Source organism: Pithys albifrons, chromosome 6 (assembly GCF_047495875.1).
Source record: "Pithys albifrons albifrons isolate INPA30051 chromosome 6, PitAlb_v1, whole genome shotgun sequence".
Classification (NCBI taxonomy): Eukaryota; Metazoa; Chordata; class Aves; order Passeriformes; family Thamnophilidae; genus Pithys; species Pithys albifrons.
Window position 1 is genome coordinate 11115174 of NC_092463.1, and position 25761 is coordinate 11140934.

Genomic DNA, 25761 nt, shown 5'->3' on the forward strand with positions numbered 1-25761 from the left:
AGGGTGAGCAGCAAGGGATTCCCTGGGGGATGCCCCTAAGCCCAGCCCTTTCTTTGCACGGGGCAGCGCTGGTGTGATGGGCTGCCTGGTGCAGTGGCCTCCAGCGTTCAGCACTGCATCGGCCCAGTCCTGGAAAGATAACTCATGTGTGTAGTGTATTTAAAGGCTTGTGAGCCGGAGGAAACTCAGTCACCTGCAATGAACTGCTGTGAAAGGGGAAAAGAAGACAAAAAGTCTCTCACAGGCAGAAAGTTGGGATGCAAACGCCTCCCTCTCCGCAGCGAGATCCAGCCGCGGTGCGGGGCCGGCAGATGCTGCGGCTGCTCGCACAGGCACCATGGAAACATCACGGTGCCAGTGCTTGCCAGCAAGTAGCACACGGGCTGACCGAGCTGCGCTGCTCCACATCAAGCCCCCGGCCCAGGGTGATGTCCGGCCTCGTGGGGTCTGCATGAGGCCTTGGGCTGGGGGTGACTCCCTTGGGTTCATGTCACAGAAGTGACTATGTGCTGTGGGGTGAGCTTTTTGGGTCCCATCCCTGGGTCACTGCTGCCCACAGTGATGCACTTGCTGTAAGATCACAGGATGGTGGGACTTTGGTATTCCAAAGCTGCCAGTGTCAGCTGCTGCCTGCAGCAGCCGATGGCTCCTTCTGCTTTTTGACCTGCTTAGTGACCATTTCATCTAGCACCAAGTGCCTGAGAGATACAGCAGGAACTCCTGCACAGGCAAGTTGCTTTTCATCCCAGTACTGCCAGTGGGGTGCCTTCAGGAAAGCTGTGCATGGTGAAATCCCAAGGGTGTTCCTTGAGGACAGACCTTCTCACAGCCCTGGCTCTGCCCTGCTTGCAAAGTCAACCAGGAGCACAGAGACAGCCTTGGTCCCTGCCTGGCTCATGTTTTTGTCCTGTCTGCTCACACTGCCTGTTTCCAGAGGTCTCTGGGCAGGGGGCAGTAGGACTGGTCTCACTGCCACATGCTGCCTATTGTCCTTCATCAGGGCTCTGATGGATCTAATGATGAATTCTCAGGCCTTTGAGAAGGGATTAAGTCTTCCAGAGACTAGAACAAAATATAATAAACTTAAAATAGCTGCTTCCTTATGGAATATGCCAACAAGCACTACTGAAAACCCAGTAGAGTGTAAATTTACATACATTTGCATACATATCCATAATTTCAGCCTCACCCATCAAACCTGCTCCATAATGAAGCACTGCCTGACGTTGTGGGCAACTGAGGGTGTTTGACAATGCCAGCTCTAAGGAGGCCGTTCAGTGCCACAGTGTGACTGTCCCCAGCCCTCAGGTTGCTGCCTTGCTTCCCTCCATAGGGACCCCTGGCACCAAACCTCTTTCCACTCTACCATGAGAAGAGGTGCTTTTTAACCTCTGGGAATAATGTGGTAAATCCCCAAATGGGTCCAAGAGGGTTTCATACCTGTCAGCCCGGGCACAGAGGGAAGGAGCAAGTTCCAGCAGCTCAGGGCAGGGTATGGGGAGGGAATTGTTTGCTCAGGACTGCCTCTCACCAGCACCCAGGGGACAGCAGTGAGAGAAGGAATGGGGAACTTGAACAGAGAGCCCCAGAACTGAGCACACTGCTGGAAAGCAAAATAACCTTCCAAGGGTCTAAGCCCTGAAGGCTCCATGACATGTTTCGAAATGTATTTGAACACTGAATTTCTGTCATGCATCCAGGAATGCTTCCTTCATCATGCTGTGTGCCCTTGACAAATCCAGCACAGTGCCGGCTAAAGCATGGGGTGCTGAGCTAGACTAGAGACCCAAATCTCAATGTTGAACTGTCTAAAAATAACTGATACCTACAAAATATAGCTTAAAACCCAGAAGTAACACCAGGGAGCCTGTATCCCTGTGGCTGAGTCCCAACAGCAAAGGTTTCCTATGTTTTCCTTCACTGCATGGACACTTTTATTCAAGTGGTATCTGCTTCTCACTTAGATCCCACCAGTAGCGATGTGAGGGGCTGTGAGGGCTAGAGAGGTGGTGGTGTCCTCAGGGAAGTGGTGTCTGCCCCCAGCATGAGTCCACACCATCAGGTCTCCGTCTCACTTGCATCATACAGAGGGTTGAGGTAGAAAACCTGGAGGTCTTTAGGTGTCTCTTCTCCAGGATCAGTGCTTGGGGGCTCCTACAACAGCAAGGAAGGGAAAAACAACTGATGGGGTAGGGAAGAAAAACCCTTGGCAAAAGCCACCCAGTGCTGAGTCCCTGCAGCAGGCTGGTGACCTGGGGGAAGATGGGAACATCCTACAAATTCCTCCTGGCCTGGGGAAAGGAGGACCCCTGCCAGATGAACCCCAACTGGCACTCAAGAGTGTCCTGGCTGCGGTCCCACACCACCTCCTGCCCATGGACCTGAGCATCCCAATGTCCCTGGTAGTGGTGACTCACCACGTTGAACATGGGGTTGTCAAAGCCTTTGTCACTGGGTGGTGCAGCAGACACCGGGTCCTCCAGTCTGTCCCAGGGCTGGGGAAAGCGCAGGGCAGGCAACCTGGGGAGAGATCTCGGCATCACCCACCCATATCCCTCCCATCCCAGCAGCACCGCCAGCTGAAACCCTGCATGTTCAAGAGGTGGATGGGAAAACAACTGGGGCAAAGTGTCAGGCTGTCTTTGAAATGGGGTGTTTGTACCCTTTCCCAGGGAAACGCTGCTGTATCCAGCACAAACCATTAAGTTTGGAGGTCTGGGACCTGCATTCTGGAGGGAAGAGTTTGCAGAGGCAGACTACTCTAGCACAGGCTTCCCTTTGGAGCCATCACTGCCTCCCCTAAAATGAATTGCCATAGAGCTGACACCTGTTCCCACTGCAATATCAACAAGTGCTAATTATCATTACTTTTATCATGTTATCCCTTTATCATCCTAATCACCATCACTACTTGTGTTATTTTCTTCATTACTTTTATCCTAAGGGTCTGTCACTGAGCTTCATCCCCTGCACTGGGCACCTTGTGCAGGTGGGCTCAGCAGCAGGTCCATACACATCACCTCAGGAGCTGTGCTGTCTGCAGGGAAGCTCTACCAGGCCCTTTTTGGTGGAAAGAAGCTGAATTCCCGGGTTCACTAGTGGTAAGGATGGCTCTGCTGCATGACGGCACACTCTGCTTGCAGGCTCCCAGGGACTCATAACTAATTTGCAGCATCCCTGGTGGTGTCAGATGCCTCCATGATGCTTAACAGCACTGGCCAAAAGGGCCCTGCCTCAAAGCCACCCAGTGACACACAGCAGGAGTGGGTCAGATGGGGACATTCCTTGGGCTCAGGTTCAGCTCTGCCTCCCACAGCTACATGAACTTCCCTCTTGCTGCTGACAGAGCTGGTTTCAAAGGCCTGTCCAGTGTCCAAAGAAGTGCCAGTGAAAGATAAATCATCAAGTAGTAATTATGGGTCCAGGAGTTTTATTTAGAAATTAAATGAAGGCACGGGTTTACTGCTAGGAAATATCATGTCAGCATGTGCCAAGTGGCAGGGCAAGTGTCCCCGGCCAGGGCCACTGCTGCATGGTGAGAAAATCCCACTGGAGGACCCAGGAGGGAAGATGTGAGCCTGTGACATGGCCAGCCCCAGCACTGGGTAGCTCAGTATCTTCTGGCAGACACAGGTGCACTTTGCACATGCAAATTTCAGCAGTTCCTGTCCCTTGGTTATAAAATGTATAAGGTCAACTGTAGGGTGATGGCCCTGATAAGGCCTGATGTGTTGAGGGAAATGCCTCAGCCCCCCTGGAGAGAAAAAAAAGGGCTTTTGAACTGATAAGATTAACAAAAGATGGAGTGTTAAGACATAGCACGGCCTTCTTTTGCGATATCTTCAAGGGCCTACCTCACCTCAGGGCATCACCATCACCCTCCCAATAGATTGACTTAGCCACACAAACCACGTGGAAGAAAAAATGGTATAAAAAGTGTTTGGAGTTTAAACTCCAGTAGGAGAGGGAAATATGCCAGTGTCTCTGTGAGGGTAACTGCTGCAGCTTGTCCAGAACAATGTAGGGGTGAGGAGACCATGTGCTTTCTATTTTTCCTAACTTTACTTTCTTTACTTTCTTCCTTTGATTCTTACTTTATAAGCATTTCTTTTACTAAATGTGTTTTGCTACCTTAATACTAATAATAGTAACTTGCTTCACACTTTGCTACTTTATATTGGTTATTGCTTTTTGCTATTCTTACTTTTCTAAGACCAGCTCTGTTTTGCAACTACAGTAACTTGCTTCACTTTCAATGTGCAGCTTCTTTTTCAACATGTATGTTGATAAGAAGCAGCTCTGTTCTTTCCTTTTGCTTTGTGTTACAGAGAGAGTGGTGTGCAAGATATTTTATTGTCTTATGTTATCGAGAGAGTGTCTGGATAAATGCTTGTTGTAGTTTGGGATTATTATGTAAATTCTCTCCCCTGCCACTTAACTGCCCAGGCCAGCGGTTAACAAAAGAAGCAGTTAACTGTTGATCACTGGGGTGGGGGCAGGTTTGTCTCTTTTGGGTTTTTTTTTTGGATATTCATGGAAGAAGGTCAGTGAGAGTAAGTGCAGTCCCAGTTTCCCACGGGCAAGAATCTGACCAACAGGAGGGCACCTCCCAGGTGTACTCATCGAGAAAAGGTTCTGACCGCTATGACCAGGATCAGTGTTAGAGAGGCCCTGCCTCTAGCCAGGTAGAGGCATGGGACAACCGTGTCTATTGGACTGTGTGGATTCGATGGCCTGGTACATCAGACCCACAAAGGTATGAGGCTTTGGTTGATACTGGCGCTCAATGCACATTAATGCCATCAGGACATGTGGGCTCAGAAACTATTTCTATTTCTGGGGTGACAGGGGGATCTCAAGAGTTGACTGTGCTAGAAGCTGAAGTGAGCTTGACAGGGAGAGATTGGCAGAAACACCCCCATTCTGCCGAGCCAAGACTGGGCAGAATATCCAAAAAAAAAAAACCAAAAGAGACAAACCTGCCCCCACCCCAGCGATCAACAGTTAACTGCTTCTTTTGTTAACCGCTGGCCTGGGCAGTTAAGTGGCAGGGGAGAGAAATTACATAATAATCCCAAACTACAACAATGCTTTAGGTGGCCGTGGTCTTAGTTAGTAGTTCTTTGTTGCTAGTTTCTGTCTGTTGTGAAAATGGGATACATTGCTGTATTGAAACTTGAGTTTAGTGTGTTTGTCTCTGTAGAATGTGTTTGGTGCTGGTTTCTTTTGGGGTCTTTTATTATCAATTAAATACAATCTTGCAGCTGAACGTTATCAACCCACAATAACTGTCACATATTTGTATTAATAAATGTTATTTCGGGAGCTGTTGTGAGAAAAGTTCTTTTCTGGCTTAAGTGTGGCTTCGTATTAGAAAACCTTCCAACCTGTGGACTGTCAGTTAGTTGACAGACAGTGCTGGGGAACATAAGGCTCTGATTGTCTAGAAGCACTTATTGCTAATAATTTTCTCCCTGGCTTAAGTGTGGCTTCACATTAGAAGTCAGAATCCCTTCCAACCTGTGTGCTGTCAGTTAAAAGACAGACAGTGTTGGATACATAAGGATCTGATTGTCTGGAAGCACTTACAGCTAATAACTTTTAATTAATACAGTTAAGACTAGAAATCTTTGTATTTCTGTCTCCCTCCTCCCTTTCATGTGACAGTCAACTCAACTTGCCCACAGCTGCATGAGACAAGCCACAGTGGCTCATGCAGACAATGAATCCTGCAAAACCCTCCAAGTGAAGGTGGATGCATGAGGGAGGAGCAGAGGTGGGTGTCCCAAGCCTCTGCTGTGGGCACTGCTGGGATGCCCTAATCAGTGTCAGAGCCCATCTTCAAGCTATGAGGGAAAAAGATGATGGAGAAGGGCTGACTGGCTCCAGGCTGTGGTGTGGTCAGGTGCTGCGCATCCACCACTCCTCCCCTGGGACCTGCACTCCATACTCCATGCTGTGTGAACAACTAATGCACCAGAAGCTGCACTTGCTTTTGGATGCTGTCACTCTCTTTCACAGTTGTGAAGCTGTGTGACAAGTGTTTTGTATTATTTTGATGCATTTCTATTTAGCAGCTGGCAGTTTCAGTCCTCCACTCCCCAGGAGGGCTGCAAACTAATGGTGCCAAGGAACTGGAGATGTCACTAGGCACCATGACCAGCAAAGCTCCACCTGAGCTGCAGCAGCCCTGCTTTCACCAGATCACACCATACCAATGCCAAGAGCAATTCTTTCCAGACATGGAGTAGTCTGAAGTATCAGTCCAAGAGTACAGAACTGCCTTGCAGCTTTTACTTCCAACAAACTACAAGGAACAAGGACAATGGTTTTACACTGAAAGAGGGCAGATTTCGATTAGATATTAGGAAGAATTGTTACTGTGAGGGTGGTGAGGCACTGGAACAGGTTGCCCAGAGAAATTGTGGATGCTTCATCTCTGAAGGTATTCAAGACCAAGCTGGACAGGGCTTTTAACAACCTGGTCTACTGGAAGGTGTCCCTGCCCATGGTAGGGGTGTGGGAACTAGATGATCTTTAAGGTCCATTCCAACCCAAACCATGCTGTGATTCTATGAACCAGTGACGTTGGGTGTAGCAAACTGTCTGGCCATGTCCATGACTGTGGGAGCTCTGGGCAGCACTGTGTGCCTCTGTGGGCCCGACCAGCTGGAAGGACAGCCTGGGGTGACAGCTGCCCCCAGGCTGAAGCAGCCTGACTGTACACTGCTGGCAGAAGCCACATCCCTACCTTAGCTTTCCCTTTCTGTAGAGAAAGAGGATCCCTCCAAGGAACAGGAGACCGAAGAGTAGCCCCATGACAGTCCCCGCTGTGATCCTGCTCAATGTGTGGCTCCCCACTTGTCCGCTGGAAGTGCTGCCAGTGGCCACTTCCACTTTGCCACTTGAAATGCCAAGTGCTTCTCCTGGGAAAGGGCAGGAAGAAATAGGGGTGAGGATTGTACCGGGCAACACATCCCTGCAACCATCCCACCCAGAGCAGAAGCCTTCAGCTGGGTTGGACACTGCTCACCTGGTTAATCACCTTTTCCTGGAGATGGGATACACAGGTGGATAGACTCAACAAGAACAAGCCCGTGTGGGTCTGCTACCCACACAATGACCACCTGGCTGTGACCTACAAGCCCATCAGCATCTATCAGCTTCCATGGCTGCCTCCACACACAGCTTTCTGGCTGCAGAGCAGCTCTGCAGAGAAGGACCTGTGGGTCCTGGCAGACACCAAGCTGGTCATGGTCAGACATGGCATGGAAGCACATGTATCCCAGGCTGCATGAGAAGAGCTGCCAGTAGATCAAGAGAGGTGGCCCCTCCACTCTGCTCTGCCCTGGCGAGACACAGCTGGAGCACTGAGCCAGGCTCTTCTCAAATGTGCCCAGTGACAGGGCAAGAGGCAATGGGCAGATATTGAAATATGGTAAATTTCACTTAAATATAAAAACCCCCTGTTTTACTGCAAAGGTGGTCACTTGCCAAGACAGGTTGCCTGTAGATGTGGCATGTCCATCCTTAGAGACATTCAAACCCCACTGGTCATGTGGGATCCTGACAGGGAATAAGCTCTGGAGGGCAGTGGGTCAGGCTGCACCTGCAGGGGACTTGCCAAGGAGGACAGGGGCATTACCGTGCTGTGCCACGTCCTCCATGATATCTGCTGCCAGCTGCTCCGCAGTCGTGCCGGCCTGCACTCCTGCTCTGTCATCAATCAGCACAATTTGGATGAGAGGAGTGGAGCTTCGGAGTATGATGCCCAGGAAGGTCTGTGCTTTGTGCACCTTGGATATGGCCATCTGCACGCCAGCGTACTTGGGCTTTTCAAAACACAAGGAGACAAGTACAGCTCATTAGAGTGCAGACAGAAATTAGTTCCCTCTCCAGACAGCCACTGTGGGTGCAGTTGCAAAACCCACCTGAATCTTCATGTGAGCCCCATCACAGAGCTGCCACCCTGTTACTGCACTGCCATTGCACTTCCCAAGAGCCCTCCATCTCCCAAGCTGTGCCCAGCACGCAGCATGCAGTGTGCCCCCACGGAAGCAAGCACACTGTGAAAGCAATTTTGTGTATCACACACATTAAAAGCTGTATTAAGACATGTGTGGCTATAAGCAGGGCTGGCAGCCGGCTTTCAGCTCTGGATCAATAGAGCAATACTCTGGTATTGATCCTCCCAGTGCAACGCGGGGCACAACTCCTCCCCTGGCAGGCTCTGGCAAGAAGGAAGGATGTCATGTTGTGTCTGACAAGCAGCTGCATGGAGTGATGCCTTGTAGAGCATCTGATTGCTGCCCAGTGCCAGTTACCCACCCAGTGCTCGCCTACTGAGAAATGAAAAAGCAGCCCAGGGTTGGCCAGAGGCCATGGGATGCCCTGCTGCAGGTTTGCATGATCCCAGATGCATGCACTGACCTCCCACGTCATCTAGACCTGATTTCCTGTATTTTCTAGGGCAGCGTTTCCAGCATCCTTCCATCCTCTCTGCATCCTTCCCTATATGTATGCTGGCAGCTCTTCCTGCCCTGCATTGAGCAGGGCAGTGTGGCCATGGTGGGGAGCAAGGGACCCAGCCCCACAGCTGGCACATCCAAAAGGTCAAATGGGGGATGTGGGCCCTGTCGGGTAGTGGGGAGTGATGCTGAACACTGGGACCACATGTCCCTCCCAAACACTGAGTCACTGACAGATGTGGCCAGTGGCTTGTGGTTTCATTAGCCCCTCCTGATGTACCTGGCTTAGCAACTCTTGAATCAATCTGTCCTGGTACTTCTGAAGGTCGAAATCAGGAGTGAAATCCAGGTTGATGGTGGCCCCTGCAGCCCAAAACCAGACAGACATCAAATTGTCACCATGACTGGGCAGACAGCTGTCACAGCAGCACCACTCTGACTGGCACGAAAGGCACTGAGACCCCCTCCAGTATCTGTGCAAATGGTCTGGCTGGACTCGGAGAAAAACTTCTCCATCCCTTGCTGGTCTTTTTGTCATCTGGCTTTGGCAAAAGTCTTTTGGCTTCCACTATATTCTGGATAGATTTCCCTGGAAAGCCTTCTCCCATGTTTCCCTCTGGAAAGCTCTGCAAGTACCTGGTTTTGAGGCCACAAGGATAAAATTCAGCAGTGCTAACCTGGCTTTGGAGGGAAGGCTGAGAGAAGGGAACACCTGTGCTCTCTGTACCACTGCCCTGCAGGTCAGGGAGAAAAATATTTTCCTTGGAAACAAAACACAAGTGAACATTTGTTGAAGTATTAAATTGTCCTAACGGCTGTAAGGGGCTCTGCTTTTAGGAGCACAATGGAGAAACATATGTTGCTATTTTAATGAATTTGGTATGATACACCAAATATGAGATACCAAGTATCCAGGTACAATTGTGCATGAAAAATTCTCCTTAGCAACTTTTCACGTGGATTAATGGAGGATCACCCGTTGCAGAGGGAACACTGTCAATCTGCATGGATTTATTTTAAATTAAATGAAACAAGCTGGCTGTTGGGAAGCTGACATTACAGTGGAAAAGGTTGCATTTCCTCTGAGTGTTTTCTGCTGCATAAACTCAGCAGAGCCCTATTAGCTTGATGAGCTGTGACATCCTGACAGGATAAACCAGAGCGAGGGACAAAGGCCTGCGACTCAGAACAGGTTCCCAAAAATCAGGATGATGCTTCAAAGAGATGTGCTGGGAGGGTGAAACAATGAGACCTGCAGATGGGACCCTTGGGAGCATGATGGAGCAAAACTTCAGCCTGTGATGAGCAGCACCCATGCACCAACCCTATGGAGCCAGGGGAAGGGGGCTGGGGCAGCTGGCAGGGAGAAGGAATAGGGCCATGTCCCCCACTCACCACAGACCCCACAGCAGTGGCCAAGGGGCTGCAAAGGGCTCTGGCACACTGGCGCTGGACACCGCCTTCCCAATGCCCTGAACAGGGCTGCGCAGATGCGGGGGCCATCCTAAAGAAGAGCAGGGCAGCGTCAGTCCCTCGCCCCACAGGCTGCACTGGTATCCCCCAAAATGGAAAAGGGAAGACTCACCAGGGTGTTCCCGCAGGCACAGCCAGACTTGTCGGGACAGCCAGTGCCTGTCACCTGGAGAGTGCCATTGCCATGAAACTGCAATGGGGCGGAGGGGCCCTGCAGGTACCCAGCCCAGGATGCTGGGGTGCTCAGCTCCTGTGCAGGGAAGAGCAGCAAAGCAGGTATCCCAGGGCAGGTCCCAGTGTTGTCCCCAGCCACCCCACAGTGCTGCCAGAACACCTGATCTCACATCTGATGGCCATCATTGGGCAGCCTCCTGCAGGCAGCGATCCAGCAGGAAAACCCTGCCAATACACCCATTCCAGCTTTTCCATTGGACCACAGAAAAATGCTCTCTAAAACAAAAAAACCCCGAGCAACAAAAACCCAAACCAAATAACAAAAAAAAAGTCAATGAGATGGCTGGGCCATACTTTTTTTTTTTCATATTTCTGCTGGCCCAGAGAATTCAGATTACTGGCTTTTCACTACTGGGAGGAAGGGGCTGGATCTGAGCTGCTTTGCTTTTATCTGGGAAACATTTCCATGGCCTTGGCATTAGTGAAGGCAGAGCAGGACTGATGGGTCTCATCCTGCCAAGCCGCTGGTAATTCCCTCACTTGCTCTCTTCCACAGGAAGCATCTCCATGCCCTAGCACAACAGGCAGATTTCTGAGGTCCTGGGATGAAAATAGCCAACACAGAGCATGGAGTGCGCTGGCTACAAAGGGATATAAGCTTATATGGTCCGTTTTTAGAAAATATGCTACAATCATAAAAAGCACCTTCTTCTTCCATCTCATCTCTCAGCAGCAGCCTCTGCCCCAAGGGACAGCCAGCAGTGGTCTCTGGGGGGTATGATGTGATGTGAGGTAGTCCCCAGGCATCAGCAGGACCAGCATCACTCTGAGCACCCAAGAGCATCCGCCTCTGCATTCCTGTGGCTACGTCTGCCCGAGGTGAGCTCTGCTGGGGTGCTGCCTTGTTCAGACTTGCCTGCACCTGCCTGGGCACTGACTAAGTCTGTTACTCAAAAAGCAGCTACCTAATGCCTGGCCCCGAAATGGCAGATCCCAGCCAGCACAGCAGTAGAAATAATAAATAACTTATGAAATGCCTGACGCATCTCCCACTCCTGGAAGGAGCCTGTGTTTACTGCTGCAGTGCCTGTGATCTCCTGCTCCTCCAACCAGTGAGAGATGGGGCTCGTCATGAGCCTGGTTCCCGGGCTGAAGCACAGCAAGCTGCCAGCGCTTCTATAATTATCCCTCCAATCAATTAAAGAGCAGGGCTAAAGCAAAACTGGGGAGATGATTACTGGTCCACGGGCCATGTTAAGGTCAAGGGCAGAAGGGAGGTGTCCCCAGAGGGTCTCTGAGCTGCACGGCTGCAGACACGTGCCTGGGAAGGGAGCAGCCCCTGGGAGCCAGAGAAGATGACATTTGCTGGTGGTTTGACCCGTGCACCATTGGCCCTTTTTTTTAATATGAATAGTAAGACAGCCTGTGCTCCCACACTGCAGAGAGGGAGGCGGTAACAAACCGGTCAAGGAGAAAAGCCATTGAGGCCATCTACAGCAGCAGCCCATGAAGCTGCATCCCCGTGGGAGTGCCGCATCTCCCCACGCAGTGCTGCTCCTCCATCTCCACCGGGTCCCTCCTCTCCTGACCTACTTTGGGGCTGTGGTGAGAAGGTGTCAAGCCAGTCTCTCATTATCCCCACCTTACCTGGCCCATGACAGAGATGCTGCGGAGGTGAATCACTTGCTGTGATGAGTCGGTGTTTACTCGGAAGGAGGTTTCAGCCTGGAAGATAACATCATCGTAGCGACACGGGACACGTTCCTCATCCACAGAAAAGATGCGCCCACTTGGCTTGAGCTCCCCATTGGGAAACACATCCTGCCACAGTGTGGGGTTGAACCATGCGTGCTGCTCAGCATCAGCGAACCTCACTGTTTCCCCTGGCAAAACCACAGGAAAGGTTGAACATGACTCAAAATCAAAGCCCCCACAGCTGCATCTGAGTTGGTAAAACCACGCACTGTCTGACCCAAAGCAGAGGATCTCAGCCTACGGGCAGGGAGACAAGGGCTGGCTCTGGCATCACCCTCACAGGCAGCCACTGCAGACACTTCCCCAGCACTCAGGACTGGGGTCTCAGCCCAACCCCGCCCCCCCCCCCCCCACTTGACTGCAGGCCTCGAGCCCCAGAGCCCCTCTTCTTTAACGCTCACCCTTCTGGTTAAGGAGGAAAACAGCTGCCTGAATGCTGAGTAACAGCTAAACCTGATAAAAATGGGTATAATTCATGTCCCAATTTCCCAGCAGTCTGGCAGACCTGCAGAAATGTGACCAACCCTGTTCACTGAAGCAGGTAACCCCCAAACCGATGCCCCATTTAACTCTTAATTATTTGATCATTAACCATTTCCCTGCTGGTTAGTGTCACCATGCGGTGCCCTGTTCCTTCTCACCCTTCCCAGCAGCTGAACCTTTGCCAATTCTGCCAGTGTGTGGGCACTTAGTGACTGAATTATTTGCATTAATTTTGAAATCATGCTTTAAAAAAGTCCATTTGTGAAAGTTGCCCCAGAAACGCCTGTTGATCTTGGGGGAGCAGCCCATGGCCAGCAGGAAAAGCCCTGTGAAAAGCACAGCTGTCAGAGCATCCCTGCTGGGGGGCAAACAGCCCCAAAGCAGAAAAATGAGAGGGATGAAGGATTTCAGAGTGGTTCTGGATGCTCTTATGCTACAGTCCTTCCCCTGGGAAGACCCATCTGGGCTTTTTCTCCCCCCCCCCACTTTTTTTTTTTTTTTTGCCAGTTGGAGTGCAGGCACAGACACTCTGCTTGGACTCTTCCTTTTCCTGCAGGGGAACTTAAAAAGTTACTTGCCACTGAAAGCATGAGGTAGTTCTTAAATACCCAAAATACATCTCCCCAGAAAACTGCTTTCAGACTAATAACAGGCACCAATGACACAAACGTGCTCTCCTAGCCACGAGCTGTAGGCTGGGAGGTGAGGGAAGGATGTGCTCATGCCAAAGTGTCTGTGTGTGTGGGGCCAAATGCCAGCTCGCTGAGATGGCTGTGGTTTGGCTCAGTAGTGTGTAACTCCTACCCAGTTTTCTTTGGAAATACTGTGGCAAAGAAAATAAGGGCTTTGATGTGGCTACATGTCTGATAGGCAGGGTAGAATACAAACAGTATTTGCCTCTCTGCTACAACTTCAAAGGCTTCCCTACTATAATTACTTTTGTAGAAGACAGGTGATCTAGCAGGGAAAAAAGATCTGATGTGAGGGAGATCATCAAAGAAAAGGTAAGTATTGAAGAGAAGTGATTCACTTTGCTCTGAGGTGGGACAGCAAAGACCTTTCTAGAAGTGTTTGGGCTGAATTTGCATGATTAATCACAGGGTTGATGGGGTGCCTGGTTTGGGCACAAAATACCTGAGTCACAGCCTGGATCCCAGCTGCCATCGAAAGCTGTGAATCCTGCACCAGCTGCCAGCACGAATTCTCCATTCAGGGGCAGGTACTAGATTAAGGAATTCAGAGTGTTACTGTGCGGTCCTGCTACCAGGCACCCGGGCTTGTAATCAAATAACAGCACTAATTGTTAGGCTGCCTATTACACTCACAGTCTCTGAGGCACTTTACACTCATCAGGAGCCACCCTCGCCGTGCACCATGTAAATGGGAAAGTATCTGTTCCCAGTTTTACAGATGGGGACGCTGGGATGGAGAGAGGCAGTTTGATGTTATTTTCCATAACACAGAAAAGCATGAAGCATTCAGGGAAGTAAGAACAAGGAAAAAGCAAAATAATCTCTTCTGACAGCTTCTTCCTCCTCTTGCACACACTCCCAGCAGCTCAGGAATGGATTTATACATTGGTAGACCATGAAAACCCCAATCTTGGCAAGTGCCAGAGGTCCCTTCACTAAATGGGTTCCCATGGGCTGTGCTTGCCCCACAAAACAAGCTATGCTTGGTGCTGTGTCAGTTAGTGAACTGGCATTCAGCACAAGCTAAAGAAAGCACTCAGCAGCATTTGGAGCAGCCTGCCATAGCTAGACCCTCTTTTTCTGCATCACCAGCAGGTAAACAGGGTCATGATACTGGCCTGGCTTCAGCCTGGCCACAGACAAACTTCAACATGTACATCTTTGCTATGAGAACCTTTTTGGCAAGAAACTGTGGCCACCTGGGTCATCAGCTGGCATTGCCAACTCCAGGATGGGCCCTAGAAAATTATCAAGTCAGGTGACTCACTCACAGCACACAGGTTATTCAGCCCAGCCCATTTTATGTTACATCTAGAAATTGCCAGAGAGATAGTCATGTTTTCCCAAAGACTCTCTTCTCTATTTCAGTCTACCCAGAGTTTTAGCATCACTCCCCAGACAACAGCTGTAAGCCCTCCAGGACTGCATTATGCCAAAGCACTGGGTCCTGTGCTCAGGCAGGAACACGTTAAATGGGATTTTAAGGTTTCATCTACTTAATTGGTCATTAAATATGTATGTAGGATAGAGAAAGCAAGACTTACGACTGACTGTTGCAGGTGACTGTGATAGCTCTCTGTCCTTAGGGCAGTCTTACCTGAGGATGCTCTGCCCCACTTAGGGGCCACCATGGGGAAGGAGTGGAGTAGGTAGACATGGCAAAAAAGCTCCTCATCCCCAAAGTGTAGGCAGGTCTTTAGAAGTTTAGTTCCTTGATAGTACAGTGCTTTGCCCAGGTCTCCCTCTTGGTTCAGGAACCGTGAGAAGCCAGGATGGAGGGCAGAGGGTGGCTGCCCCCAAGAGCCCTGCAGTGCTCCTCTGAACTGTCTATTTCAGACCCAGCAATGGGACAGTGGCCTGGACAAGAAGGGGTGGCACTGTGACTAGTTGAGGTCTGGACAATGTCTGCCCCAAGGGTGTGGAGTCTCCCACTGGCCAGGAAGAAGCCTTTGCCTGTGGACACTGCCTCATCAGGCCATAGCGTGTCCTGCCATCATGTTCTCTGAATTTCTATTGCTCTTGAGTAAAGCAAATTTTTCCAATACTGAAGCACTGATAGGGGCTGAAAGGTCTGCCAGGACATGAATGGCAACATGCCCTTTAGCTGCAGCTTAAAAAGCCATGTCTGGTGAAGTTCTGAGGCTCAGGACTTGGCCTGCTTTGAGTTGGGTGAGGGCAATACTACCAGCTTCTGTCACAAGATGCTATACTTCAAGTGCCCTGGCTTGTTTTCCTGTGAGCCCACACAGTGGGTGGTGGGAGACTTTGGAGCACTCAGCTCATTTCAATACCCAGACAAGTACCAGCAGCACTGCCAGTCAAGTCCCTTTTCCCAGACTCATGGAGCCATTTTAGATGGGAGTCCCTCACCACCGCCTCTTCCCCAGTCTGCAGGCTGGCATCCTGAACAACAGAGCCAAGCAGGAAGGGTAGCCAGCTGGCTGCTGGCATCTGAGCTGCTCAGAGTGGGGTTTTGGATGGGGTGCAGCAGATCATTTCACCAATGCAAAGGTACCAGCTCTTCACAGCAGTCAGCTCCGGGCACTCAGGCCCAAAACTGCAGGAATCTTTGGGTGGTGCTGGTGAGGAGGATGTTACACAGCAGGACCATGATTGGCCTTCTCTTGCTCTTCCAGGCTGCAGGAGTTGGCATCCATGAGTGTTGTGGCTGGATCAAGGCCACTAGGTTGGGAAGTCCCTGCACTCATCCCTGCCTGCCTGGCAGCTCTCTTCTCTGTAGTTACCAAACACTTTGACTATGGCTGTGGGCAGAGCTTTCCAAATGCCCTATGGTGGGCATGCAGGGCATGACAAGGACACATAAGGATCCAGGGCATTGCTCATTCAGATCTTCACAAAGTAACTAGTGGTGGTGGGAAACACATCAAGGATTCACATGGTGGGGCTGAGTTCAGTGTGAAAAGAAAGAACATGAGGTGGATTTGCTTGGCTAGGGATGTACACACTTGTGCACACACACATGCACAGCACTGGTCCCATGACCAACTGAGGTGGTTCCCTCCTGCATGTGCTTGGAAGGGTCTAGGTGGGGTGACAGCACCCACAGGGCCGGCAGCACATGCCACCAGTCCAGCTCACAGAGAGAGCTGGGAGAAAATGCCTCATGTCAAATCTGTCCCACACCTGCTGCACCTGTGCTCTGTAGACATCAGCCTCCAGACTCTCTGGAGAAGATACAGCTTCTCCAGCCACCACTGGAGATCCCACTACACCACTGAGGCGAAAACCCCAGGCCAGCTGGACTTCCCAAGCCCAGAGGAAGCTGTCCACGCGAGTGTGAGTGTGGCAGGGAAATGAGAGTGAGCACACATGGTGCCTCTTCACACTCAGGGAGTACCCAAACACTGCAAGCACCAACCCTGGCATTAAGATGCAACACAACACAAACTGAGACAGGGGATGGAGTCATCACATCTCCGCAAACACGAAGTGCAGGAAGAGCCTTGTACTCCTGCTTCATCACAGGAATTTCTGGGGCTGGTCCCCACAGTTATGGCTCCTTGCCCAGTGAGGCAGCTGAGCTACTCACCCACCACCAGCCATCCCCCAGATTCACAGCACTGGGCAGTATTTCAAAAGTGGCTCCATCGTCCAATGGATCTTGGTAAATAATTTGCCCTTTCTCTTTTCCTAACATAAGTTAAGCTTCTCGGCCCACTGCAGAGGACTAATGAAGACTCCAGCTGAGCAGTGGCTTTCTACCTTTGGGAGTTTAGTATAGAAATTGCATATAGGTTGGGCCACTTTCCAAGTACATTTTGAACTGAGCAATGACAGGTATCAGTGGACTGGAGCCAAAAAGCTGGCAGTTTCATCTGCTTTCCCTTTCTCCTGCCAACCTGTACTCCAAAGCCATTAATACAGCGAATGCTTAGAGTCCCATTAGTCATTTCCTATCCCTGATACTGGTAAATCACTTATCTCCTTGGTCATTGTTATCAATTGTAATGACAACTGAAACACAGCCATCATTTTTCTTATCAAAGTCGGCCAAAAAAAAAGAAAAAAAGAGGAAAAGGCCCATGTGGCTCTTGGTTCTGCCCCAGGATTGCAACACTGAGAGGAATCCACTGCCTCAGTGCGTAACAGAAAGTGGAACTAACCTCTGAAATGTGAAAGAAAAAAATTAGCAAAGGTCTGAGAGATGGCCTTTCAAGTGGGTGGCTTTGAACAAGCCTCCAGCACATCCTGGCACTATGACTGGCACATCACTGTCATCAGCACGGGAAAAATGCAGCACTTCTGTTTTGAGCTCTGCTGAGTGATGCTCATGATTGCATCCTGCTTTTCCTCTAGCCTTGCTTTGATTTGCAGCATTGATGCATTTAAATTCCTTGCTCAGATGAGATAGTGCCACCATCCCACCCACGCAACATCAAGACTGCCTGTGCACACTGGGCTCTGCAGCACGGCATCCACGGCTGCACCAGCAAGCAAGTCAGTAGCCATCAGGCCTCCACATACATCCTCTCACCTGGCACCCAGCCTGGGAGCAGCTGGTCCTGGTGGCATTCCATTGAAAAACATCACTGGGGTAGGATATGAGTGGGTTATTTCTCCAACATGGAGTGCCATAGTCCAACAAAGGCAATAATGCACAAAGGAAATTATTTCCACATCATCTTTCTCAGTCTTTCTCTGCTGGGGCAGCAGCAGTCCATGGATGACAGCAGGCAGCCCAGGCAGCAGGCAGGCAGCCCCTGCCATGCTGCCCACAGGTGGGAATAGCAGGGATTTTTCCCAATGTCCACTGGGGCTGGAGGTCTCAGCACAGATGGTGGTGGTGTCTCCGTGGTTTCCAGCTGCTGGCTGATAGCCTTGGAGGCACAGGGCCAGATTAAACCACAGGTAAATCCCTCTGATGGTTCTGGAGCATTGCCAGGGGCTTGCTCACAGCAGCATTTCTTGGGTTAGTTACTGGGGGTTCATTTGTTCGCTTTTTTTTCCCCACATGAAGCTTCCAGCTGCATCCTTGGGATGCCATCTTTTCTCTCAGCCACATATACCACCCCATTGCCCAGCCTGCCCCTGCCATGGCCCCTGATCCCACACCAGGTAATCCAGATCCCCTGTGAGAGGGGTCAGCAAGGCAGGATGGCCTCCAGCCAACCCAAAACCTTGGGGGAATAAAAAGGAACAACGGACCCAAAAAGCCCATTAATTTGATTACAGTTCCCCAGCACACACTTCTAGATTCAGCACCAAACAGGTTCCAGCAGTGTGCAGAAATCAGGTGTCACGGGGACACTCGAACCTCCTTGGGAAGTGGATACAGGTAAACCAGCCCAAGACACTTGAGCTATGGATGCTGAAGGCACAGAGACGCTTAAAGCCATTTGCCAAATCTATTTCAGGTTAGTTCAGCTCCTTTTCCTGAACTTCCCTCCACAGACAAGGTCAGAGGAAGAGGCTCAAGGTGCGGGCAGGGGAGCCATGCTCAGCAGCGAAGGGATGGCAGACGGTGCTGCCCAGCCAGACCTGTCCCAGCATCCGCTGCAGCCCAGGATGCTGGCAAGCTGCTCCACTCAGCACAGACTTCAATAACTCCTCCTTCTGGAAAGCAGCCTGGAAGGAGCAAATAAACTCGTGGAGATGACTGTAAAAGACTGTTTCACCACACTCCTTTCCTAGGGCACACCTTCAGTGTGAATGCCAAAGGAGGAAAGACTGCAGGATTCAGGCTTGGAATTAAGTCCTGGCAAATACACACACAGACATGCACACCCCTGAAATTTTTTACCTTCATCCTAGGAGAAGGAAAAATAATCCCTTTTCTGGGTGTCTCATTACCCTGCTGTCAGGTAAGCAGTGGAGGAGGGAGGGCCCGTGCCTGGGACGAGCGCAAACTGTGACAATTCATTAGAGCTGGTGCCCCTGGAGAGCAATTGGCATTTCAAGATCAATCTCTGCCAGGAACCGAGCACGAGCATCCTGCAGCAAAGCCGAGTACATTCTGCTCTTGCAATTAGGCAGCTAAAAATATAAGGCTGGGGGAGGAGTCCCTGATCAGACCCCAGTGCCCCACACATCCCCAACCCTGACCCAGCCTTGCAGCCCCTCACCAGGTAGGCAGGGAGGGGGTACAGGCAGCTGCTGCTCTGCAACACAGCTCGGGGATTAAGCAGAGCTGGAAAGGGGATGTCGGTGCAGCTGAATAACCCTGGCCAGTCCCCTGACCCTGGCACCCTAAGGCACCAGCAAGGCTGTTCTGCCATGTGACTAAACCTGATTCCTGCCACCCCAAAAATAGAATCAACATCATCCAGCTTTGGCCTGCACTTTAGTGTTGGCCAGCTGGGGCACAAACTGCACCAGGGCTGGTATTGAGGCAAATACCAGGCCTACAGCTGCAGCTGTGCCCTGGCCTGGCTCCCTTTGGAAGCACAGCCATAGTCAGAGGGTCCAAACCCCTCACAGGAGCCCTTCTCCCCCATTAGGGAGACAAGCAAAGTCAAAGTCTGCCTCATCTGCTCATATCAGGCACCACCACTTCCATCTACACCTCTATCTTTTTTGCACTTTTACTCCCAGGCACCTGGAAAAGCTGGCTAAATACTGATCTGCATCTTTAGGCAGCTAAATACCATAGAAAATCCAGCCTAATCACAATGGTTGTGCTCCAAAGCCACTTACGCTTAAGCTGGATTTGGATTTAGTGTGTGGCTGAATCAGGGACCCCCTTGAAACTTCAAATAAACACTAAACTGGGCAATCAGTGGGTCTGAGCAGGGAGGTGGGCTCCATTGTTCCTACAGCCTGGCCTCCTCCCAAGAAGGCATCTCGCAGCATTCAGCCCACATGGGATGGATGGGCAGGGGAGCTGGAGGGCTCACTGTACAGAGGTGAGCATTCACATAAATGTCTAGGAGGGGAGTGATGGTGGCATATGAGGACCCCCCAGCACTCTGGGCCTCACTGCACTCAGCTGGAGAGTTGAGGTGGGAGATCTCATGCTGCCCCTCCAGTGGCAGGGCACCAGCACCAAGCATCCTCCCCTACACTTGCCACAGCAGGCACTGTCCTCATGAAAGTCAATGAGAGTGCAGTCCCTCCTCAGCCGTGAATTTTCTCCTGAGCTACTATAGCAAACAACGCTCTTCTTTTTTTGGCCAAAGGCCATACAGCATCTCCATGGCGACTCTAAAGCTTAATGTATTCTTGCTGATTTAAGTGATTAATGTTCCAGCGTGCGTGGCCGGCAGCTGAACAGGTGCAGCCCAACCTCTCTGCAAAAAACCTCATGAGCAATTCATTTTCTGAGCAGCTTGTTGCCAAATTTCACGCTGTCCACATGAGTGACAGCCCTGTTCAGGTGCAAGGTTTCATTCCTTGTTCATCTCTAACCTTGGCAGTCCCTGTATCACCTGGTGACAGAAGAGCACAGCAGTCACGGGAGGGAAGTGTCTGAGTGGAAATTAAAAAGAAATTTTAACCACTGCACTAAAAGGTGCTGGGACAGTTAACAGGGAATTGCTGGGGCAGTGATGCTCAGAAGAAAGGTGTGAGCTGCAGTACAGGTTATAGCTGGGGATGAGCTTGGCTGCTCACCTCTGGTGCAATTTGGTGCAGGAGGGGAAGGATGCTCTCACAACTCATGCTTTATTCCCTTATGGATCCCCCAGCACTCCTCTCCACCTGCACAGCACTGGGACTAAAATTCACTGGAACTCTGAAGCCTGTGCAGCTGCCTGCCAGCAGTGGGGGCCCAGAGAAAGCCCAGGGTAGCAGAGGGTCCCTATGGGCTCCCATGAGCACTCTGGATCCTTTGATTGGGATGAGTTGGGGGTCACTCCAGCAGCCAGACCCATCACTCAGTTGTGATGGGAACCATCCACCCGAGCAGCCAGCAGGCACAGCCACCATGGGTGTTGTGCAGAGGTTGTGTTGGTTTCCCTCTCCTTAGGCAGCCGTGGGGCTGCTCAGCAACGCTCTCCAGCTTGGCTGCAGAAGGCTCATCTGTAATGACTGAAGCTGCTCTGCAATTATGCACTTTGCAGGCCTCTGATGAAAGTACTTTAGAAATATTATACATTCATCTGTAAGTAAAATAAAATCTGCTGGAGTGGTATTTTGCTCTTTTCTTCTCTGGGTAAATTCCACATCATTTATTACATTATATTTGTACGTATTTCCCCAGTATATCCTTTCCTTCAAAAATTCATATTTAAAATACCATATAAATAAAGTATCTCCTCCAAATATTTGCGGAGGGATTAAACATGGCACATGGTGTTATTAAAGCATCAAAACTATTAGTGGTGTAGACAGCCTGAACAAATTACACCACATAAATTTCAAGGGTTTCTTCGGATTTAATGGCTGATAAAAGAGCAAAGCTGCCCTGAAACTGAGAGAAAACTCATTCATAGGCTCAACCTCTCCGGGGGAAGAGGTTTTGCAAATGGGACCCAGCCCATCATTTGCTGTCCCAGAACTGGGAGACGGCTCACTGGTTACCCATCCCCCGCTGGCACACTGGGGCTGTGGGTTTGCTTTTCCCTTTAATTCCCCTCTGTTAGATTTTACCTTTTGAAACATGGAGATCAAGACCCTGTGTTTTCATGTTTGCCTGTCAGCCTGCTCTAGGCAGGCTCCTCTTCTGGGGGGGGAACCAAGTTGATCAGAAACTCCTCTGAGGTGAGATTTATCTCACTCAAGACACATATTTCAGCAGGGTGTCGTGCCCGTCCTGCCACAGCCAGGCTAATATCGCTGCAGAAAAATATAAGACCCAATGGCACTTGAAACAAAATTTTTCAAGAAACATTTTGGGATTTCCCAGAACGGTTTGTTTTCATTTCAAAATATTTTGGTGTCAGCTTCACTTAGCCTCTGCCTGGGGCTAGAGCCTGCTCTGTGTTTTCCACGCTGTGGGTTGGTGCTTCTCAGCCAACTACTGCCAAGGTGTCCATCCCATGGAGGGGGTATTATCCCTTCTTTGGAGATGAAAAATGAACTTCTTTCAAATGAAATTAGAGTTTGGGGTGCTCTCCCCCATGCCCCCTAATTAAAAAAAAACCACACACACCAAAAAAAACCCCCACAAACCCCCCCCCAACAAACCAAGAAAACCAAAAGAAATGGGCTTTTTGGTTCTACGGCACAGAGAAACCCAGGATGCTGTGGGACTGCTGTCCCCTGCTCCATCTGAGGCACCTTGGTCTGGCTGGACCACAGAGCAAAATGTCAAAGTCCATGGAATGGCTTTAAACTGAAACAGGGCAGGTTTAGATTAGACATTAGGAAGAAATTTTTATTGTGAGGGTGATGAGGCACTGCAACAGGCTGCCCAGAGAAGTTGTGGATGCCCCGTGCCTGGAAGTTGTTCTTGAACTCTGTCAGGATCAGTGCTGTGACCACTTCCCTGGGAGCCTGTTCCAGAGCCCAGTCACTTTCTAGGTGAAGAACCTCCTTCTAAACCTCCCCTGACACAATTTCAGGCCATTCCCTCAGATTCTGGCACTGGTCACGCCAGGGAAGAGATCAGTGTCTGCCCCACCCTGTTTCCCTGAGGAGGAAGTTGATGGAGTTTTGAGCAGCCTGATCTAGTGAAAGTTGTTCCCCCCTGCGGCAGGAGGCTTAGAACTGGATGATCTTTAAGGTCCCTTCCATCCCAAACAATTACATGACTCTACGAGAGGGGGGGGGGGGGGGGAGGAGAAGGGAATGTGCCCACAGCTGGCAGAGCTCCAGCACTGGCCCTGCCCTCTGGTACCACTCTGGTACCACTGCACACTGCCTTACCATGTCTGTCAGCTCATGGGGAGACCTGACGAAGACTGAGACGACCTGTAAGAAAAGCAGAAATAAAAGGGTGCTTTGCCCTGTCAGGTAAAGGGCTTTTCCAATGCTCAATGGCATTTTGCAAAAAATAAAATAAATTAAAAATGTCCAATACCTTGTCCTTCTCAAAGTGAACCACGTCGCTGGCACAGGGCACTCTGCCTTTATCCCAGTTGGAGGCGGTTTCAAAATTGGTGTTGGGGATCCACTGCTTGTACACGGCAGCAGCGGCAGCTGAAGGAGCAGAGAAACCAGTGTAACCCAGTCCACAGAAGGCACTGGGAGCCTTCTCTGGGATGGCCTTTAGGATGGCTTAGCCTGATTCAGCCAGATTTGGGGATTTTCCAACCCAACAGCAGCTCCTGCATTTTCCCAGCTGGGCAGTCACAGCCCTTCTCTGAATAGGGGATTTTTTTTGACTGCGTGATGATTTTTACCCACCCAGATAGGAAGTGGGACAAACACTTGGCAGGCAGAGGGAAGGCAGTAAAGTGTCCTTCAGGCAAAGGGCAAGAATGACATACAAGTGGTAGTTTAGCAATCCTTGCAGTGGGTTTTGTTGTCACTTAGACTAATTAAGTAAGTAGAGATTCCTCACCTTTTTGTTTTCAGTTGTAGCACGTGGGCGTGCAGGACTGTTAGGACCATGAGGACAGGGCAAGAGGAGAAATAAAATGCACATGTTTGGGGCTGGTGGTGGTGGAGGATTCAGTGGTGTCCTGCAGCCTGAGGCATTGACAGGTTGGAAAACAGGGTCCTTCCACATGGGGTTTGCTGGGATGGTGGTGGCCCTGCCCATGGATCCCTGCAGGGATGACCCGGCTGGCCAGTGACAGGGCAGAGCAGAGGGGGATTTCACTCTAACTTGCCTTGTTGGTGTAAGCACAGCAGAGCAGCCTCCCAACCTGACACTGCCCAGGCTTTGCTGTAGGATGGATGTTTAGCTGAAGATAAATCTCCAGCAGCTTGAATTAAAAGGCTTCAGGCAAGTGAGTTATAAGACTGAGAAAAAAATAACCGAATCAAACCAAAAATCCTTTACCTATATTTATACCATCTTTTCTATAGGAGAAAGACCCATTAAACTACAAAATATTTAGAAAGCCAATGGTGGAGGGACTGGGGTACTAATGGTGAGGTGGAGAGGGGTTATGGGGACCCCCCAACCTGGTCTGCGGAGGGAGGGGCATTCTGGATGACTCCAGCTGATGGAGGGAGGTGCACTGCAGAAATCCTGGGCCCAGCTACTCCAAATGGGTCCCTTTCAACTCAGAATATTCTGTGATTCAAGATTAAGAAATGATGGGGAGGGATGTGGCTGCCTAGGCTTTATCAGCACACAGTGATCGCCTTGGGATGTAATTTGCACTGTCGGACGCTGCCAGGGGCTCTGCTGAGACCATTTGCTGTAGGTAGCCATCTCCAGATGAACAGGAAACGATGTATTTTTAATAAGAATGAAAGTCCTGATGTAGGAACTGAGGCTGGAGCCCAGGTGCAAGGTGCAGAGGGGCTCCCCCAGCCTCACACCGGGCTGTGGCCACGGTTTCAGCTGCCTGAAGGATCCCTGAAGCAGAGCAAACACACCCTTGCGATATTCTCTTTAAAACCCACCGAGAGCGGAAAAGACACTAAGAGTGGTAAGAACACGAGCCAAGCAGCTGCTTGCAGTGTTGTGAGCACCTTGCAGGCTCAGAGTCGAAAAGAGCTTCAGAAAGGAAAAATCGCCCGGATGGTAATGGCAAGTCGTTCCGTTCCTGCTGCTGACTCGCGTCCCTCCCACGCCGGGAAGCCACGGAATGGAGAGGTTAAAGCTCCAGCCAAAAGGCTCAGCCAGCCCCAGCGCACACGTGCCTCTCGTCCCGCAGCTGCAGTGCAAAAAGAGCTCACACCGTGGAGGTGGCTCTGCATCCCACTCGGCTGCAGCATCTCCGTCGGCCGAAGGTTAATCTCCTGGCGCAAAGCCTTTTGTCCCATGCAGAAGCTCTGATGCATTCCTGCCCCTCCCTAGCCCTGGAAATATCAGTCTGCTATTTAATCAGCCCTGTCTCCTGGGAAGCGCAGTCCCTGAACATCAAAGCGACATGCATATTCAACAGGGAGCGTGTCCTGCGGCGCAGCGCTGCTGACTTCAAATGAGAGGAACAGCAGGCACCATACGGCTATCCCAGCCTCATTCCCTGCCTCATTCACTCAGCTCTGGCCGGTTGGAAATGCCTTTTTTCGTTTGCGTTACAGATACGCGTTAAGTGACAGAGCCTGCAACTCCGCTCCAAAACACGACTGCCAAGAGCACACGCGAAATGGGGAAGTCACTCAGCGGTCAGCCCTGCTCCCCACGGTGGCCGAGCCCTGGGCGTACTCACCAAGGAGTTGCAGGACACCGAGGAGGAAGAACGGGCGCTTCATTGTGCAGCAGGCGGCCATCCCTCGCCCTGGCGGCCCCTGCCCCGCTGGACCTTGCACCCTTCCCGGGGCACGTGATGGGCTCAGCCCGAAGGAGGCTGTGGGGAGAAGGGTGTGGGAGGCAGGTTTCCCCCACCATCTTGCTCTGTTCCAGAAGATGGTTTGCACTCAGCTCCTTTCCCAGTCTCCCTCTCCACCCCGTTTCTTTGGTATGCATGGGGAGCCTAGTAAAGGAGTTAGGGAGGCAAGAGTCCTCACAGTTTGGCTCACCACATCCCGCCATCCACACTCGCCCCACCCTTCCAGGTCCAGCTGGAGGGTGGCGAGGGAGAACACACTGCGTGCACATCCCACGCCGCTCTCCCCGGCTGAACTACGGCTACCTTGTAATTACCAAGAATGGTCTCAATGTACTTTCAATTAGCTGTCTTAGAAGGGAGCAGCTCCCAGCCACGACTTGTAATTGTACTTTGGCCACCAGCTGATTTGCTAATTACCCAGTGCAT

At 50.8% G+C, this 25761-nt stretch overlaps 1 protein-coding gene across 2 annotated transcripts; it reads right to left on the bottom strand.

Moving 5' to 3' along the window:
- Nucleotides 1-1879: 1879 nt before the first annotated feature.
- Nucleotides 1880-25548, bottom strand: AMN (amnion associated transmembrane protein). 2 transcript variants are annotated; one of them, XM_071559385.1, is made up of 13 exons: nucleotides 25514-25548; nucleotides 25216-25353; nucleotides 22965-23083; nucleotides 22811-22855; nucleotides 13488-13575; nucleotides 11763-11998; nucleotides 10054-10191; nucleotides 9864-9972; nucleotides 8749-8831; nucleotides 7646-7832; nucleotides 6752-6926; nucleotides 2418-2520; nucleotides 1880-2154 (listed from the first exon to the last, which is right to left on the bottom strand). In XM_071559385.1, the coding sequence occupies exons 1-13, from the start codon at nucleotides 25536-25538 to the stop codon at nucleotides 2059-2061; spliced, it is 1542 nt and encodes a 513-aa protein (XP_071415486.1). In that variant the 5' UTR covers nucleotides 25539-25548; the 3' UTR covers nucleotides 1880-2058. The 2 variants fall into 2 exon arrangements, with proteins under 2 accessions (XP_071415486.1, XP_071415487.1); XM_071559386.1 differs by lacking the exon at nucleotides 22811-22855.
- Between the last annotated feature and the right edge of the window lie 213 nt (nucleotides 25549-25761).